The 16,693-nt window shown below is 36.5% G+C and overlaps 1 protein-coding gene across 1 annotated transcript in view; it reads right to left on the bottom strand.

The window, feature by feature from the left end:
* Positions 1 to 4,869: 4,869 nt before the first annotated feature.
* The window catches only part of UMAD1 (UBAP1-MVB12-associated (UMA) domain containing 1), a 264,135-nt gene continuing 252,311 nt past the window's right edge, over positions 4,870 to 16,693 (bottom strand). Inside the window, exon 4 of the mRNA XM_012647836.1 lies at positions 4,870 to 6,830. Within this exon, the coding sequence (XP_012503290.1) occupies positions 6,573 to 6,830 (258 nt within the window). The 3' untranslated portion in view covers positions 4,870 to 6,572. The remainder of the gene's footprint in view (positions 6,831 to 16,693) is intronic.

Below are 16,693 nucleotides of genomic sequence, written 5' to 3'. Positions count from 1 at the left end.
CATTATTTTCAGCTATGCAAATACAGCTCTTGATGAGGCTGGAGAAACTATAAAAGTTTTGAAATTCAATTCCTTTGCTTTTGGGAAATCTCATTTACAGATGATTTAATGATTTATATCACTGGTTCATTCATTCAACAAATCCTGATTGAGGATTTATTATGTGCTAAGCACAAGTCCAAAAGAACTTCCGTGAGAGCATAGATTCTTAAATGGGGGTGGGGTTAATCTTTGAAAAAGCATATTCAATTTACCTATTATCTTTGTAATAGCAAATACAAAACAAAAACTGTCAAAAATCTTGGCTGGTGGAATATATGGAGGACACAGTGACAAAACATCGTAGGGCACGTTAGTTTTCAAAGCGGGACAGACATTCGCCTAACGGCTCAAGCATTTCTCTTTAGAAGAGATTCAATATAAAGATAAAATGAGAAGATTCCTTCTTACTCCATTAAATACAAGTTCTACTTTCAGGCTATGGGGTAAGCAAAACAAGGAAGAAATATATATTTAATTATGTAGGTGCAGACCTATATTTTTTAAAAATTCTATTGACTATTGTGTCTTTACAGTTCTTACCAGGGTCATTCCATTCTGTTAATCACCTTTATTCTTTTACTGCTGTCTACTTCTTTAGGGTTAGAAAACTCAAATAGCTACCTGAGGTAGAAACTTCCAGATTTTCCTCACAAACAGGAGCTAAGTTTCCTGCAAGGGAAAGAGAAAAGTTTAGTGTTCCTGTTTTAAGCCGTGTTAATTGATAGCTACAGCTGGTATAGTGTAAGATAGAAGACTACATATAGTCTGTTCCAGGCTGAAAACTATGTATGGATAAACAAACGTTCTTCTGAAGATCCAAAACAGGGATGAGAGGAGAGACTAAAGGGAAAGATCGAGTATTTAGCCTTTATCTTAGACCAACTTCCTGTTTGCTTTTCAGCATCCACTGATTGCTTTTTTTGTCCTGAGAAGGCCTATTCAAACGAGAAAGACTATTCAAACGACTAAGTTAACAATATCATACACAGCGTGTTAGTGTACAGTATACCCTGTAGGTGTAAGAACTCATCTTTGTTTTGCTCTTGTTCTTGAACAAAAGCTGCTGCTTCACTAGCTTCCCAAATGTTCCTAGCTATTGTGTAGAAATACATTAATTTTAAAATGAAATAAATTATGTACCTTTTGAAAAACAAAAGAAAAGCCATACACATAAACACAACGAAATTGACATTACTCTGTTGCTGCTTCCATACCCCTCAGAGTCAGAGCCAACACCTGTGGCCACACAAGGGGCAGACTTGGCAACTGCAGAACCCAGATGTCAGACACTGGATTGTACATCCCTGGCAGCAGTTCTAAGTTGGAGCCTGTCTCCTTAAGTGACCTCTGAAATGGTCTGTTGTCTGACTGCCTTTCTGGCCTGGGTAGTCACTAATAAGCTGTCTGTCGGGGTGGGTTCAGAGTTAGCCTACTTGATGGGTTCTGGATGCAATTATCCTTTGCTTTACCTTTGTAAGGAATCTATTTCCTTTGCAAGGGTGAAAATTGGGACTGGAAAATTCTTGACAAAGAACCACATTTAGGTTTCTTCCAAGGACAAAATAAGATGCTTTTTGCTTTGATTGATTGTCTCTTTCCCGATTGAAATTGGATGACTTCAACTTTGTTTTAGCACACATTACGTTTTTGTTAATCAGAAGTAAAATTAAGAGTTTCTTGGGCACCCTTCCCCTCCAAAAGAACACTGAATTTCTTTTTACTACTTCTTAAACTCCTTTTTAAAGGTTGCAAATGAACTCTAAGGAGATACAACTTTATTTTTGCTATTGCTAAAAAGAGTCTCACCTATTACAGAGAAGAGATCTTTGTCTCATAAGTTTTCTTGATTTTTTAAAGAGGAAGATAATTACAGTATCACTTCATCTCCGTACCACTTGCTGAAAAATGGCCTTATGTATAAGATGCAGCCATCTTAGGAATGAGGTAGGAAAAGACCAAGTATCTAAGCTGGGTGCACTTACAATACAATACTTGTAGCCCTGCAAGGAAGGTCTCACAGTTACAATCAGGGCAAGCTAAGGAGAAACATGCCTGTTATTTATAGGAAGATGAATTCTGAGGAAATCATAGAATATATTATCATATCCAACATCAAATGGTATTCATCTGCACCATGTGAAATGTTCTAAATTTTCTTTATCAACTTTTATAAAAATGTAAATATGTCTCTTGGGTATCACTGATTTAGACTTGGAAAAAAGAATATACATTCATACTAATATAAATAAGTAATTGATAAATTGGGGAGAAGAGACAAATTTCCCATGTAGAAGCCTTCAATTTTCAATAATTTTATGTGACACTTGCCCCTCGAGGAGGTGGGGTTTAATTCCCCACCCCTTAAGTGTGGGCTGTGCCTTGTGATTTAATTTTGAAGAGTAGAGTATAAAAGGTTGGAGAGTATAACTTTATAGTGGAAAAACCTGGGAAATACTACCTTGGCCTTAGCATCAGCCGTAATGTCCTGTTTATAGCATATATTTTTGATATGATATGACCTCACAGAAGGGCACATCACCTTTAAAGTATTTCTCCAAAACCCCAGTCTAACCATGCGAAAACATCAGATAAACCCCACTTGAGAAACATTCTATAAAATATCTGACGGTACTCCTTATAACTGTCGAGGTCATCAAAAACAAGAAGTCTGAGACACTGCTGAAGGAAAGAGGAGCTAAGGATTCAGGATGACTAAATGTAATGTGCTATGCTGGATAGGATGCTAAAAGAGAAAAAGGACATTAGAGGAAAACTATCAAATCTGAATAGAGTGCGGAGTTTAGTTAATAGCAATGTACCAATGTTTGTTCCTTAATGTACCCTAGTAACATGAGATGTCAAGAGTGGAAACTGGGTGAGGGATATATGGGGACACACTGTACTACCTTTGTAACTTTTCTGCAAATCTAAACTATTCCAAAATAAAACGTTTACTTAAATTTTAAAAAAGATTAACATGTTGACTGTAACAGAGTTCTATGCCTCAATCAATACATCTCTTTCTCTTTCTCACACACACCTGTCCACCAAACCTTATGGCATAAAGTCATTTTCCTGAAACATAACAATACTTCCTCTTTCAAGCCAATGTATGAATGGAGTTAGATTTACTCTGAAAGTTTTAGATTTACCAATAATATTTAGGTCATGTTATCAGCAATATGGCACAAATGCTCAAAAAGATGATGTTCACAAACCTGTATTTCTCAGTGGCTTGAGAATAGGTTCGAGAGAACAGCCTTCAACCACCTATCCAATAAACTTATATTTCATGTGGATGTTATTAATGACATGATTAATAAGACAATGCATTAATTTCTGAAAGTAACATATTCTTTGCTGGATTACTGAGGGCAGTGTTCATGTATTGATCAGTTGTAACTGTGGGAGGTATAGGCGTAAAGTCTGATGTACCACTGTTTCAGAATATGGAGATTATTTCCTTGGTTCTCCTCACCTGTCCTTTAGAAGTATAGGAAATGGAGTCTCTGGGAATCTTAAAGGAGCTTTTTTTCATGCTATTTTCAATTTATCATTTTACTCTAAGAAAGGCAAAAATAAGTGTTTGTATCAATGAACGTTTACTTTGAAAATACTGTGGGTTTCTAGAATTGTTAACAAAAATTGTGGCTTTGTTAACATTTTAGTGGTAAAAATTTAAAAGTTCAGTTAATCAAAATGTAATAACCAGAATAACAAATTGGTTAGAATTGTCTAATTCTTTTTTTAGGAAAGATTGTAAATGCCATTAATGTAAATGCCATTACATAAAGAATGTAAATGGGAAGAACATACATGCAACTTCCTGAATAGATTTTAGCGCCAAAAAATAAGATTCAGTAAAATCACTTGTACATTCTGTATCTACAGTACTTTACAATAATGTATTAAGGAAAAGGACAATAATCCTTGATAAGATAAAGACAAAAAGTGTTTACTAAAGAATTCTTAGTTAAGGCAGAAGAGTCAACTAACATACTTTAGAAATATTTTTCATAGTGAGGTATTTAATACAGAAAAAAATACTGGGGCAGAGGGGATCTACAATTAAGGTAGGCAGCTATTTTTTATGTTATGCTTTAAGTTGTTCAATTAATATCTATTTTCCATTTCATTAGACTATTGTGTGTGTGTGTGGTTATTAATGAGAATTGTAACAGTCCTTTTCCCAGAACACTGATGATGTTTCAAGGTATGGACTATTAGTACTTAACAATTGGGGACCTTGAGGATATCAGAAGTTAGGGACTTACAAGCCCCATAGCTTGTGAGAGACCATTAAAATTGGCTGGTTGGCTCAAATGCCCAAACTGTTTCCCATCATATCATACACCTTTGTTATAATTTACATTATAATTACTAACACTCCTAAAGCAAACAGTTATTATTAACTAGGTGATTTAAGTAATTTAACCTTTCTAGCCTTCAATTTTCTCTTGAGTAAAATGGAGTTGGTTTATTGATTTCCAATGTTTCTTTCAGTTTTAAAGTGGTAACACTGATTTATATTCAGGATAAGAAAATTTAAATGGTCATTTTCACAACATTTTTGTTTTAAAAAGGTCATTAACATTGGCCCCTACTAAATTTTGTGATGATGGGATCTATCTAGAGATGTTCAAATCATTTCTCTCAAATTCCTCTAGTCCCAATAAACCAAGTCTAGTGATCTTACCATTTTCGATATTATTCCTTAAAACTCACAAGAGGAAATTCAATATTTTTCTCTGAATTATATACTTAAATCTCTGCCTTCTAAAGAATCAATAACTTGCATTCAGATATGAATAATGCAAAGAAAAATCATTTTTCTGGACTGAAAATAATCAAAATATTTTAATTCACATTTATTTAAATATAACAATTTTTAGAGACAAATGAAGGTACTTATAAGCACATTTATAATATGGTAGACATAAATATTAATGAAATGTACAAGTATTTTAGACAAAATCTAACATATAAATTAGACAAATTGACTATATGCTTACATTTAGTTTTAAGGATACAGTAAGGTGGATATTTAAAAAGAATGTACTTTCACAAAACTGCTACAAAATGTTCACATTTGTCTCGATAATAAGTTGTATTTCTAAGACTGATGTTTTATGAAAAAATTATGTGAAGATCTAATTTAATCATTAACCTCATATGGTAACATTATTTGTAAATGAAGCATATTTTTGTCAACAGAAATGTTCAACTTTTAAATAATACAGCATTTTTATCAAGACCATGCCACATTTATTAAACAAACATGCATAACACATTAAAACTTGAATAATTCATGTACCTTTATGCACAGTGTTTAGTTTTACTATGGCACTCTATCTTTGTGAAAAAATATACTTAAAATTTGGCACAGAATTAATAAATCATGTTGCTGGTAATTGAAACAAATGTGATTTAAATTTTCAATGGCATAGAACAGTCTGTATCACAATTTACCTCTTCCCTTTACGGTTTATTGACCGATGGCAGTTCTGTCTTAGTTGGAATAAATAATAAATACTCAAGAACTAAAAGTCATATGTAGGTGTTTTTGCCTACATTCTAATTGGAAATGAGTCAATTTCAGTTTTTCGAGCAGTAGAACATTTCCATCTGTATTGTGGCCAACAGATTTCTAAATAAGGGTGTTATCATCAATAATATGTATGATCATGAGATGTTTTTCTTTAGAAGGCAGAGAGGTTGAAAAGGAAACATGGATTTCTTCATAAACTGGGAACATATGTGGTAAGGAGAGCAAATGCCAACCGAGGCAAAAGCGGGGTAAGTCCTTTGGAAAGCTGGTCTTAGAGCATACTCTGAAGTAGCAAAAAGGTAGAGAACAAAGGCAGCAAAACAGGAGTCACCCAAGGTGAAAAAGGGTTGCGATGGGTTTGAAAAAAAGAAAATGTGCTACTCATGAAACAGCATCCAGAGCAGTTATAGCATTCTTGTATCAGCAAATTACCATTGCTGTTTAGGGAAAGTTTTAAATTTCCACATCAATATGTCTAAAGTGAGACTGAAGAAATATAACTAACTGGCAATTTTTTTTTTTCTGAATTCATTCATAAACACTCTGGAAGAAAAAAGGGAATAACATGAATTCGAGCTTCCTTCAAGCCAGAGAAGTGACTTCACACTCACTTGGAGCTTAGACTTCAGAGCTGTGGTAATGAAAAAATGCCACAGTTCTTTTTCACAGTTCTTCTAAGATAAACCTGAGGTGTTACAGTTTGAGAGACCGGCTGAAGGAATCTACTCTTTTCAGAAAACCTTCACAGCCTAATTTTTATATTATGTGGGAGAAAGGAAGTAGAACTGAAGTTCAATTATTATACAAATGTACCTTATTCTAAAAAACATAGCAATAAGCATAATGATATTTTCTTTGCTTTATGCTCCTTGCTTTGCTGAGGGCCTTTAAACAGTGAAATGGTAAAGAGCATCAAATAGGTTAAATAAAGGAGGCAGACTTTTAAAGCTGTTAAGGTGCACACAGACATAAATATTGTGAATCACAGAGCATTGAGCACTGAATTTTCAAGAGTGAAATCATACCAAAATCGTGATAAGTTTTTGCTGACATCATAGGAGAGTAAGTGGTCAGGAAGGTCGGTGATGGTGCCCTGCACAGCCAGCACGTGTGGAGCCAGGGTGAAGGGTACATCGCTCAGGAGCTCGGCCATTAACGAGGTGTTCTCCAGAGTCTGGCCTGTCTTATTTTCCGTCTCACAGCCTGATACAGTCACACTGGAAGGATTTTCTTTGCCAGTCTAAAAATACATATATATTTAAAAATTTAGACCTTATGACCTTTGAGGTTTAGTAATGGTAAATGTGGCATTAATACAAATGAATGCAAAATGTGGAATATATAAATAAATATTTCCAGATTTGAATGCGACTATGTACTTGAGAAATACGTCCATCTGAACGCTAGGCTTTAAAATGAATCCTAAGTTCTGCTCTTACTCAGACTAACCACCCATAGCCCCCTTAAATATAAACTGACCGCCTTGCCATTTCCCTAGCCCAGATAATGTCTACAAAGTCCGTCTCTGCTTTTCCAAATCCTAGGTATGCTTTCAGGCTCTGCTGAATTCTCAGCTTCCCTGTGAAATCTTATATCACCGGAGTCCAAAGTGATCTTGCCCACTTCAGAATGCTTACGAGGCAAACTGCCTAGGATATTACTTGGCATTTCCTGTATGTGTCCTTGTTAGTTGCTGTTCCATTCCATAGACTTATATCTTATCTTCAACTAGACTCTAGGGCCCTTGAGGGCAAGTAATCTATTTGGCATATTTTTGTATTCCCCATCTTGCACACTTTATTGCTTTAGCCAAATATATACTTGAGAATTTACTTCAAATGTGTACCGTGAGTATTGACTGACTGCCTGACTTTCACTGGAACTAACATCTTATGTCACAAGTTTCTCAAAATAAGAAAAATTGATATATCTTGTTTAATTTCTTCAAAATTAATCCCTTGCAAACAGTAGTTTACCAAAAGACATGCACTAGTATGGTCATAGTAGCCCTCGTCGCAAGCCCCAAACTGGAAACTACCTAAATATCTATCAATAGTAGAATGGATAATAAATTGAAGTCTATTTGCAGCAATGAAAATAAATGATCTGCTACTACAACCAGCTGAAACCTATCTCAAAACAGCTTGGGCCAAAAGGAAAAAAAAAAAAAAAAAAAACCAACTCCTTCCCTCATCCCCAAAGTCTTCATAGAAGCCTACTGGCCCCTTCCCAATCTGCCACCAGGTATGTCTCTGACCTAATCCCCAACTAGTTTGCCTTCTCTCCTCCCCAGTTCCACTGCCTCCTTGCTAGTGCACACCCAGCCTGCTCCTGCCTCAGGCCCTTTGCTTCCTGTTCCCTCTGCCCAGGAGCTGCTTCTCCTCCCAGACATACACAGGGCTCCCTCCCTTACCTCCTTCCAAGTGCTGGCCCAGATGCCACCTTTGCCACAAGGCCTTTTCTCACTTATTTAAAACTGCTACTTTTAAATAAAACTATGGCTAAAAATGCTGTCCCCTGCTCGCCTCCATTCTGCACTCCCTCCCTATCTCCCTCTCTTGCTTTCTGCCTCTTTACGGCCTTTGTTCTGTGCTATGCAATTTATTCTGATTATCATCCCTCAGAAGCTCAAGAAGGTTTTGTCTCTCATGTTCACAGTTGCATCCTAAATGCCTAGGTCAATGCCTAATGCTCGATAAATATTTGTTGAGTGAATGGAAGCACATAAGGTTTTTGCCCACATGGAGCTTTTATTCTAATGGTTATAAATGGCTGATAAATTCTTTGATTTTCTATGTGAGAAATGGGGAATGATTTTCTATGTGAGAAATAACAATTTTCTAAAACTTTTCATTGAAGTATAACGTATATCAAGAAAAGGGTACATCATAAGTGTATAGCTTACTAAATTTTCATAAACTTGAACATACATCACCTGGTCAAGAAATAGAAAAGACCAGCCCTCCTGGTGTTCTCTTCCAGTCACAATCAATTCCCTGCCCCCTAAATCACTATTCTGACTTCTAAGAGTATAGATTTGCTTTTACCTGTTTTGTGTGTGTGTATGTGTGTGTGTGTGTGTGTGTGTGTTTGAAATGAATGTAATCATACAGTATATACTCTTTTTGCTTCTGGCTTTTGTCAGTCAACATCATGTGTATGAGATTCATCCATATTGTTGCATGTTGGATGAAAAAAGTCTTGAACATACTGTTAGGTAGGAGATATATTCTGACGCCCTAAAAGAATCACTCTAACTGCTGTGTTGACAGTAGACAGTGAGGGTGGGGTGGCCAGTGAAGGAAGCAGGAAGATGGCTGGCAACAAGACGACTGGGATGTAGATTAGGGTTGGGATAGTAAAGGTAAGATGAAATGGTTGGATTTTGGATAGACTTTGAGGGTAAAACCAACAGGATTTGTTGATAGAGCAGATGGTGCGGTATGAGAATAAGAGTGCACTCAAGGATGAAGCCAGAGTTCTTGGCCTGAGCAGGGAGAAGGATAGGATCCCCACTTACAGGGATGGGGCGAGTGCTGGGGAGCAGGCTTGGGCAAGAAGATTAGGAGTTCAGTTCTGGAAGTTTGAAGTGCCTCTCAGAATTAAGTGGAGACATTAGTAGGCAGGGGGTTAAAATTTGAGTCCAGAGCTGGGTGAGGTCTGGTGGCGAAAGTAAAGAAAAACATAAGACTTTTTTTTTTTTTTTCCCTAGGGGTTATGATATATATAAGAAAAGAGATATGGGTCAGTTAGTTGAAAAGAGATATATAGCTAAGAGCAGTTTCTTTTGATTTTTGTTTTTCTTCTTAAGTTGGGAGAAATGGCAGTTCATAAGCTAATAACAAGAAGCTCATAAGAAAAAATCCATGGACAATCTGTAGAGAAGGAACTACTCTCTTCACAAAGTATCTGCAACCCCTAGAACAGGGGCCCTCAAGAAATATTTTTTTTTCGGTGAATGACTCAGATTAATAAAGTTACCATGCACATGCCTATTGAGAATGGTTTTATAATTTCATGTGACAATAATACCAGAGTACTGTGTTAAGACTGCAACTAACAAATATATTCACATTCTGTAATGACAAAGCTTATTAAAAAGATCTGTCTGCAGTGCACAGATCCTGTCTCCTGAAACCTAACTGGGACTTACAATGCTACGTATCAGTGAGTAATGATGTCACCATTCTAGCCTCTTTAAGGGGCTTCCCTATACACTGACTTGTATAGAAAAACTGAAAAAGTGTACCATAAAACCTCAAAATGGCATATACATCAGGGCTTTGACTATCTGTGAGCAGCACACGAAGGTGGTTAAGAGCATAGATTATAGAAAAACATTGCTTGGGTGTAAATCCCTGGGATTTGCTTATCTCCTGTTTATTAATAAGCAAATGGCCTTGAGCAAGTTATTTAACTTATCTGTGCCTCAGTTTCCTTAGGTATATTATGAAATTAATAATAGTATGTATTTCATAGGATTGTTATGAGAATTCAATGAAATAATGTTTGTAAGTAAGCAGAACGGTGCTTAATAAGACTTTAGGAATGTCATATCCCACTTTGCTTTAGATAAAGTCTACAATCCATTCATCTCTTTTGGTTTTGATGTTTACTGGTGGTTCAAATAATCTCTTGCCTTCCCACTTAATCTCATGTGCAAATGTTCCCTAGATCTGTTAGTCTCATCCCATACTCAAACTTTCTTTTCTTTTTTGCTTGTGTATGGAATGTTCTCTAGTTGCATTAGCAAAATCTCACCTTCTCCACTAAAGAGGAGACACAGGCATACCTTATTTTATTGCACTTTACTGTGATTCACAGATGATGTGTGTTGGTTGTTTTTTTCTTTCTTTCTTTTTTTTTTTTTTTAAAACAAATGGAAGGTTTGTGGCAAGCCTGTGTCCAGTAAGTTTATTGGCACCATTTGTCCAACAGCATGTGCTCACTTCATGTCTCTGTGTCATATTTTCATAATTCTTTCAATATTTCAAACTTTTTCATTATTATTTTAACAGCTGTTGTGATCTGTGATCAGTGGTCTTTGATTTTTAGGAGAAAGTTAGTTGGTAAACGTGTGTATTCTGACTGCTCCACTGACCATCCTTTCCTCCTCTTTGCCTCTCTTTGGGCCTCCATGAGACACCTCAGGGTCCTGAGTTGTGCTAAGACACAATAATATCGAAATTAGGCCAATTAATAACCCTACAATGGCCTCCAGGTGTTCAAGTAAAAGGAAGAATGGCATGTCTCTCACTTTAAATCAAAAGCTAGAAATGATTAAGCTTAGTAAGAAAGGAATGTTGAAAGACAAGACAGGCCGAAAGCTAGTCCTCTTGAACAGCCAGGTTGTGAATGCAAAGGAAAAGTTCTTGAAGGAAAGTAAAAGTGCTACTCCAGGAAACACATGACTGACAAAAAAGTGAAACAGCCTTCAGCCTTATTGCTGATATGGAAAAAGTTTGAGAGGTCTGGATAGAAGATCAAACCAGCCACAAGATTCCCTTAAGCCAAAGCCTAATCCAGAGCAACGCCCTAATTCTTTTCAATTTTATGAAGACTGAGAGAGGTGATGAAACTGCAGAAGAAGAGTTTGAAGTTAGTAGAGGTTTAAGGAAAGAAGCTGCCTCCATAACATGAAAGTGCCAGGTGAAGCAAGTGCTGATGCAGAAGGTGTTATAAGTTATCCAGGAGATCTACCTAAGAACTGATGAAGGTGGCTACACTAAAGAACATATTTGCAATGTAGATGAAACAGCCTTATATTGTAAGAAGATGCCATCTAGGACTTTCCTAGCTAGAGAGAAGCCAACGACTGGCTTTAAAGCTTCAAAGGACAGGCTGACTCTCTTGTGAGGGATTAATTCACCTGGTGATTTTAAGTTGAAGCCAATGATCATTTACCTTTCTGAAAATCCCAGGGCCCTTAAGAATTATGCTAACTCTACTCTGCCTGTGCTCTACAAATGGAACAACAAAGTCTGGATGACAACACATCTGTATACAGCATGGTTTGCTGAATATTGTAAGCCCACTGTTGAGACCTACTACTCAGAAAAAAAAAAAAAAGATTCCTTTCAAAATATCACTGTTCATTGACAATGCACCTGGTCACACAAGAGTTCTGATGGAGATGGACAAGAAGATTAATGTTGTTAAAATGCTGCTAACACATCATCCATTCTGCAGCCTGTGGATCAAGGAGTAAATTGTGACATCCAAGTCTTATTATTTAAGAAATATTTTTCTAAGGCTATAGCTGCCATAGGCAATGATTCCTCTGATGGATCTGGGAAAATTAAACTGAAAACCCTCTGGAAGGGATTCACCATTCTAAATGCCATTAAGAATATTCATGATTCATGAGAGGAGGTCAAAATATCAACATTAACAGGAGTTTGGAAAAACTTAATTCCAATCCTCATGGATGACTTCGAGGGGTTCAAGACCTCAGTGGGGGAAGAAACTTACATATGTTGTAGAAATAGCAAGAGAAGTAGAATTAGAAGTAAAGCCTAATAATTTGACTGATATGCTGCAATCTCATGATCAAACTTGAATAGATAAGGAGTTGCTTCCGATGGATGAGCAAAGAAAGTGGTTTCTTGAGATTGAATCTACTCCTAGTGAAAATGCTGTGAACATTGTTGAAATGGCAACAAAGGATTTAGAATATTCCATAAGCTTAGTTGTGTTAAAGCAGTCATATGGTTTGAGAGGACTCACTCCAATTTTGAAAGTTCTATTGTGAGCAAAATGCTATCAAACAGTATCAGTATCCCATGCTGCAGAGAAATCTTTTGTAGAAGGAAGAGTTAATTGATGTGGCAAACTTCATTGCTGTTTTATTTAAGAAATTGCCACAGCTGTCCTGGCCTTCAACAATCACCACCTTAATTAGTTAGCAGCCATCAACATCGAGGCAAGACCATCCACCAGCAAAAAAATTATGACTTGCTGAAGCTGAGATGATCATTAACATTTTTTAGCAATAAAGTATTCAGATGGTTTCACAGACAAATTTTATCAGACCTACAAAGAAGAATTGGAACCCATACTGCAGAAATTATTTCATAAAATTGAGAAGGACGGAATCCTCCCCAACTCATTCTATGAAGCCAGTACCACACTGATACCAAAGCCAGGAATGGACACAACAAAAAAATAAAACTATAGACCAATATCCTTTATGAATATACATGCAAAAATCCTCAATAAAATTCTAGCAAACTGAATTCAGCACATCCAAAAAATAATATACCATGACCAAGTGGGCTTCATCCCTGTGATGCAAGGATGGTTCAACATACATAAATCCATAAATGTGATTCACCACATAAGCAGAAGCAAAACCAAAGATCATATATGATCATCTCAATAGATACAGAAAAAGCATCTATTGAGATGATCAAAATTCAGTACCCATGTATGATACAAACTCTTAACAAAATAGGCATAAATGGAACATACCTCAAAATGATAAAAGCCATATATGACAAACCCACAGCCAAAATCATACTGAATGGGGGAAAAGTTGAAAGCATTCCCACTTAGAACTCGAACAAGACAAAGAAGCCCACTGGCACTACTTCTATTCAACATGGTGCTGGAAGTCCTAGCCAGAGCAATCAAGCAAGAGAAGGAAATTAAGGGTATCCAAATAGGGAAAGAGAGCAGGTCAAACTATTGCTCTTTGCTGATGATACACCCTTATATTTAGAAAACCCCAAAGATTCTGCCAAGAGATTCCTGGAATTGATACATAAATTCAGCAAAGTCTCAGGTTACAAAATCAATGTACACAATTCAGTAGCATTCCTATACACCAACAATAGTCGAGCTGAGGATCAAATCAAAGACTCAATACCTTTCATAATAGCTACAAAGCTACCTAGGAATATATTTAACCAAGGAGGTGAAAGATCTCTACAAAGGGAACTACAAATCACTGAGGAAGGAAATTGTAGATGATGTAAACAAATGGAAAAACATACCATGCTCATGGATCAGCAGAATCAACACTGCTACAATGTCCATACTACCCAAAGCAATTTATAGATTCAATGCAATCCCCATCAAAATAGCAATGTCATTTTTTGCAGATCTAGACAAAATAATTCTACACTTTGGAACCAGAAAAGAGCCCAAATAGCCAACGCAACCTTAAGCAAAAGGAACAAATCTGGACGCATCACTTTACCAGAGTTTAAGCAATACTGCAAGGCCATAGTAACCAAAACAGCATGGTACTGGCACAAAATAGAGACAGACCAATGGAACAGAACAGAGAACCCAGATTTAAAACTATCCACATATTGCTATCTGACTTTTGACAAAGTAGACAGCAATATACACTGGGGGAAAGAATCACTATTCAATAAATAGTGTTGGGACTATTGTATAGCCACATGTAGAAGATTGAAACAGAATCCATATCTCTCACCACTCACAAAAATTAATTCAAGAAGGATAACAGACTTAAATCTGAGATATGAAATCAGAAGAATTCTAGAGGAAAGTGTTGAAAAAAACCCTTCTAGATATCAACCTAGGCAAAGAATTTAGGAAGAAGACCCCCAAGGGCAATTACTGCAAGAACAGATTTAAATTAAAAAGCTTCTGCACGGCCAAGGAAACAACAGAGCAAATAGACAACCTACAGAAGGGGAGAAAATATTCACAAGTACTCAAGCAAATCAGCAAGAAAAAAAACAGCAAACCTGTTAAAGAGTGGGCAAAAAACATGAACAGAAGCTTTTCAAGAAAGATAGACAAATGGCCAATAAACATATGAAAAAACTCTCAACGTCACTAATCATTAGAGAAATACAAATCAAAACCACAATGAGATATCACCTAAGCCCAGTGAGAATGGCTTTTATTAAAAAGTCCCAAAACAATAGATGCTGGAGTTGATGTGGAGAGAAAGGAACACTTAAACACTGTTGGTGGGACTGCAAACTAGTGCAACCTCTATGGAAAATAATTGCAGATTCCTCAAAGAACTAAAAGTAGACCTAACATTTGATCCAGCAATCCCACTACTGGGAATTTACCCAAAGGAAAAAAGTCATTTTTTCAAAAAGACACTTGCACTAGAAGGTTTATTGCAGCACAATTCACAATTGGAAAGATGTGGAATCAACCCAAGTGCCCATCAATATCATTCATGAGTGGTATAAGAAAATGTGGTATATATACACCATGGAGTACTCAGCCATAAAAAAATGAATTAATACCTTTTGCAACAATCTGGATGGAACTGGAGACCATCCTCCTAACTGATCAGCACTCATGTGCACAGATGGAAGTACAACTCAACGGAAATCATGAAGGTGGCAAGGGGAAAGGGGATGGGTGAAATCACACCTAAAGGGTACAATGTACACTATCTGGGTGATGGGCACACTTTTAAAAAATGAAAACAAAAATTGTTAATTAAGGTATACATATATATTTTAGACATAATGCTATTATATACTATAGACTACAGAGTGTAAACATAAATTTTATATGCACTAAGAAAATCTATGTGACTTACTTTATTGCAATATTCGCTTCATTATGCTGGTCTAGAACTGAACCTGTGATATTTGCAAGGTATGCTTGTGTGTTACCCATAGCACTTTGCTTTCTAAACACACAAGTTCTAAAGCTTAATTCTCCAGCAGCAATATTTATTCCTTTGTTCATGTTTTATTAATCGTCTTCCCTTCTACAAATCATCATCTGTCAGAATATAACTCTTTGAGGGCAAGACTATATCAAACAATGGTCTGGTACAATAAAGGAATTGAGACGTGGTTTCTTTTTCAACATCTCCTGATAAAACTGCCATCTGACCTAAAGGGGATTGCTTCACCCATCTGAGCCTTAGCCCCACTATTACGTGAAATGAGCGGGGAGGGACAAAAGATGAATATGATGATGAAGAAGTTAGCAATTAGCATAGATTGAACACTGTGTTCCATTATCTAAGCTGTTTAAATGTATTCGCTCATTTAAGTCTTACAACAGCCCTGTAAGGGGAATGTGACTATTAGTTCCATGTTAAAGACAAGAGGACACTGAGACACAGAAAGGTTAAGCAAGTTGTCCCAGGATAAGCTATAGTGTCAGTGGTAAAAGTGAGAAGCAAACCCAATGATCTTTAATGCTCTATATTTTAAGATCCTGCACATTTAAGACTTGCTTTGGATAGACTAAATGAACAAAGCCTCAAAAATTTAGAGTACAGTATTAGAAAATATGACAGTTACTAAAGTAGCATATCTTGGCTTAATTTGTAGGGAAAAAAAGACTCTAATATCTTTTAGGAAGAAAAGACTGAGAAAATCATTAAGGTGACAGATCTTACAAACAGACTGAAGAAGGTTGGAAAAGCAACTGTAATTTAAGATGTATTTATCCCTGGAAATGAATCTACCAGCAGTCTGGGTAAAACCATGGGAAAAACACCATGGACAGTGAAACAAGATTGTCTGTGAGTTGATAATTGTTGAAACAGATAGGAAAGTATGTGGGAATGCACTATAGTATTCTTTCTACCTAAATTTGAAAATTTTTCATAATTAGAAGTTTTAAAAAATTGGTTTACAAAACACCATGGACAAAGCGTTCCACCAAATTCTCCTTGTATGATGTGAATTTCAGCTGTGCTGTATGTATTACTCCAGCATCTATCTCTTAACAGTTGGCTAGAGTGCAACATTACAGTCTCCAGGGAGGCTGGCTGCCCTCTTGGCAGCAGGGCGAGTGCCATGATGCAGCTGCTGTTGGCATGCTGAGAGCTGGAAGGGGAGAAATTATAAGGCAAAAGAAGAGTAAGTCACAAAGAAAATGTGAGTCAAAATTCAAGGACCCCACACCCACTAAACCTGATCACTAAGTCTCCAGTTTGGCAGCCAATGGAAGCGGAGGGTGGGGGCTGAGAGTTGAAACAGGTGCATGAGTTCCCCTGCAAAAAGCAGCCCTCTCTCTTAGACACAAAGTCTTGCAATTTTTTTTCATTTGCATAATAAAATGGGTCTTTAATGGGAAGAATTAGTATGTTAACCACAATGGAGCAAGAAGAAAAGACTCAATTAACCTTTTGGTTAATAG

This window comes from Propithecus coquereli, unplaced genomic scaffold, assembly GCF_000956105.1.
Source record: "Propithecus coquereli isolate 6110/MARCELLA unplaced genomic scaffold, Pcoq_1.0 Scaffold108, whole genome shotgun sequence".
Taxonomy (NCBI): domain Eukaryota; kingdom Metazoa; phylum Chordata; class Mammalia; order Primates; family Indriidae; genus Propithecus; species Propithecus coquereli.
This window is presented reverse-complemented; position numbering and strand designations above follow the sequence as displayed.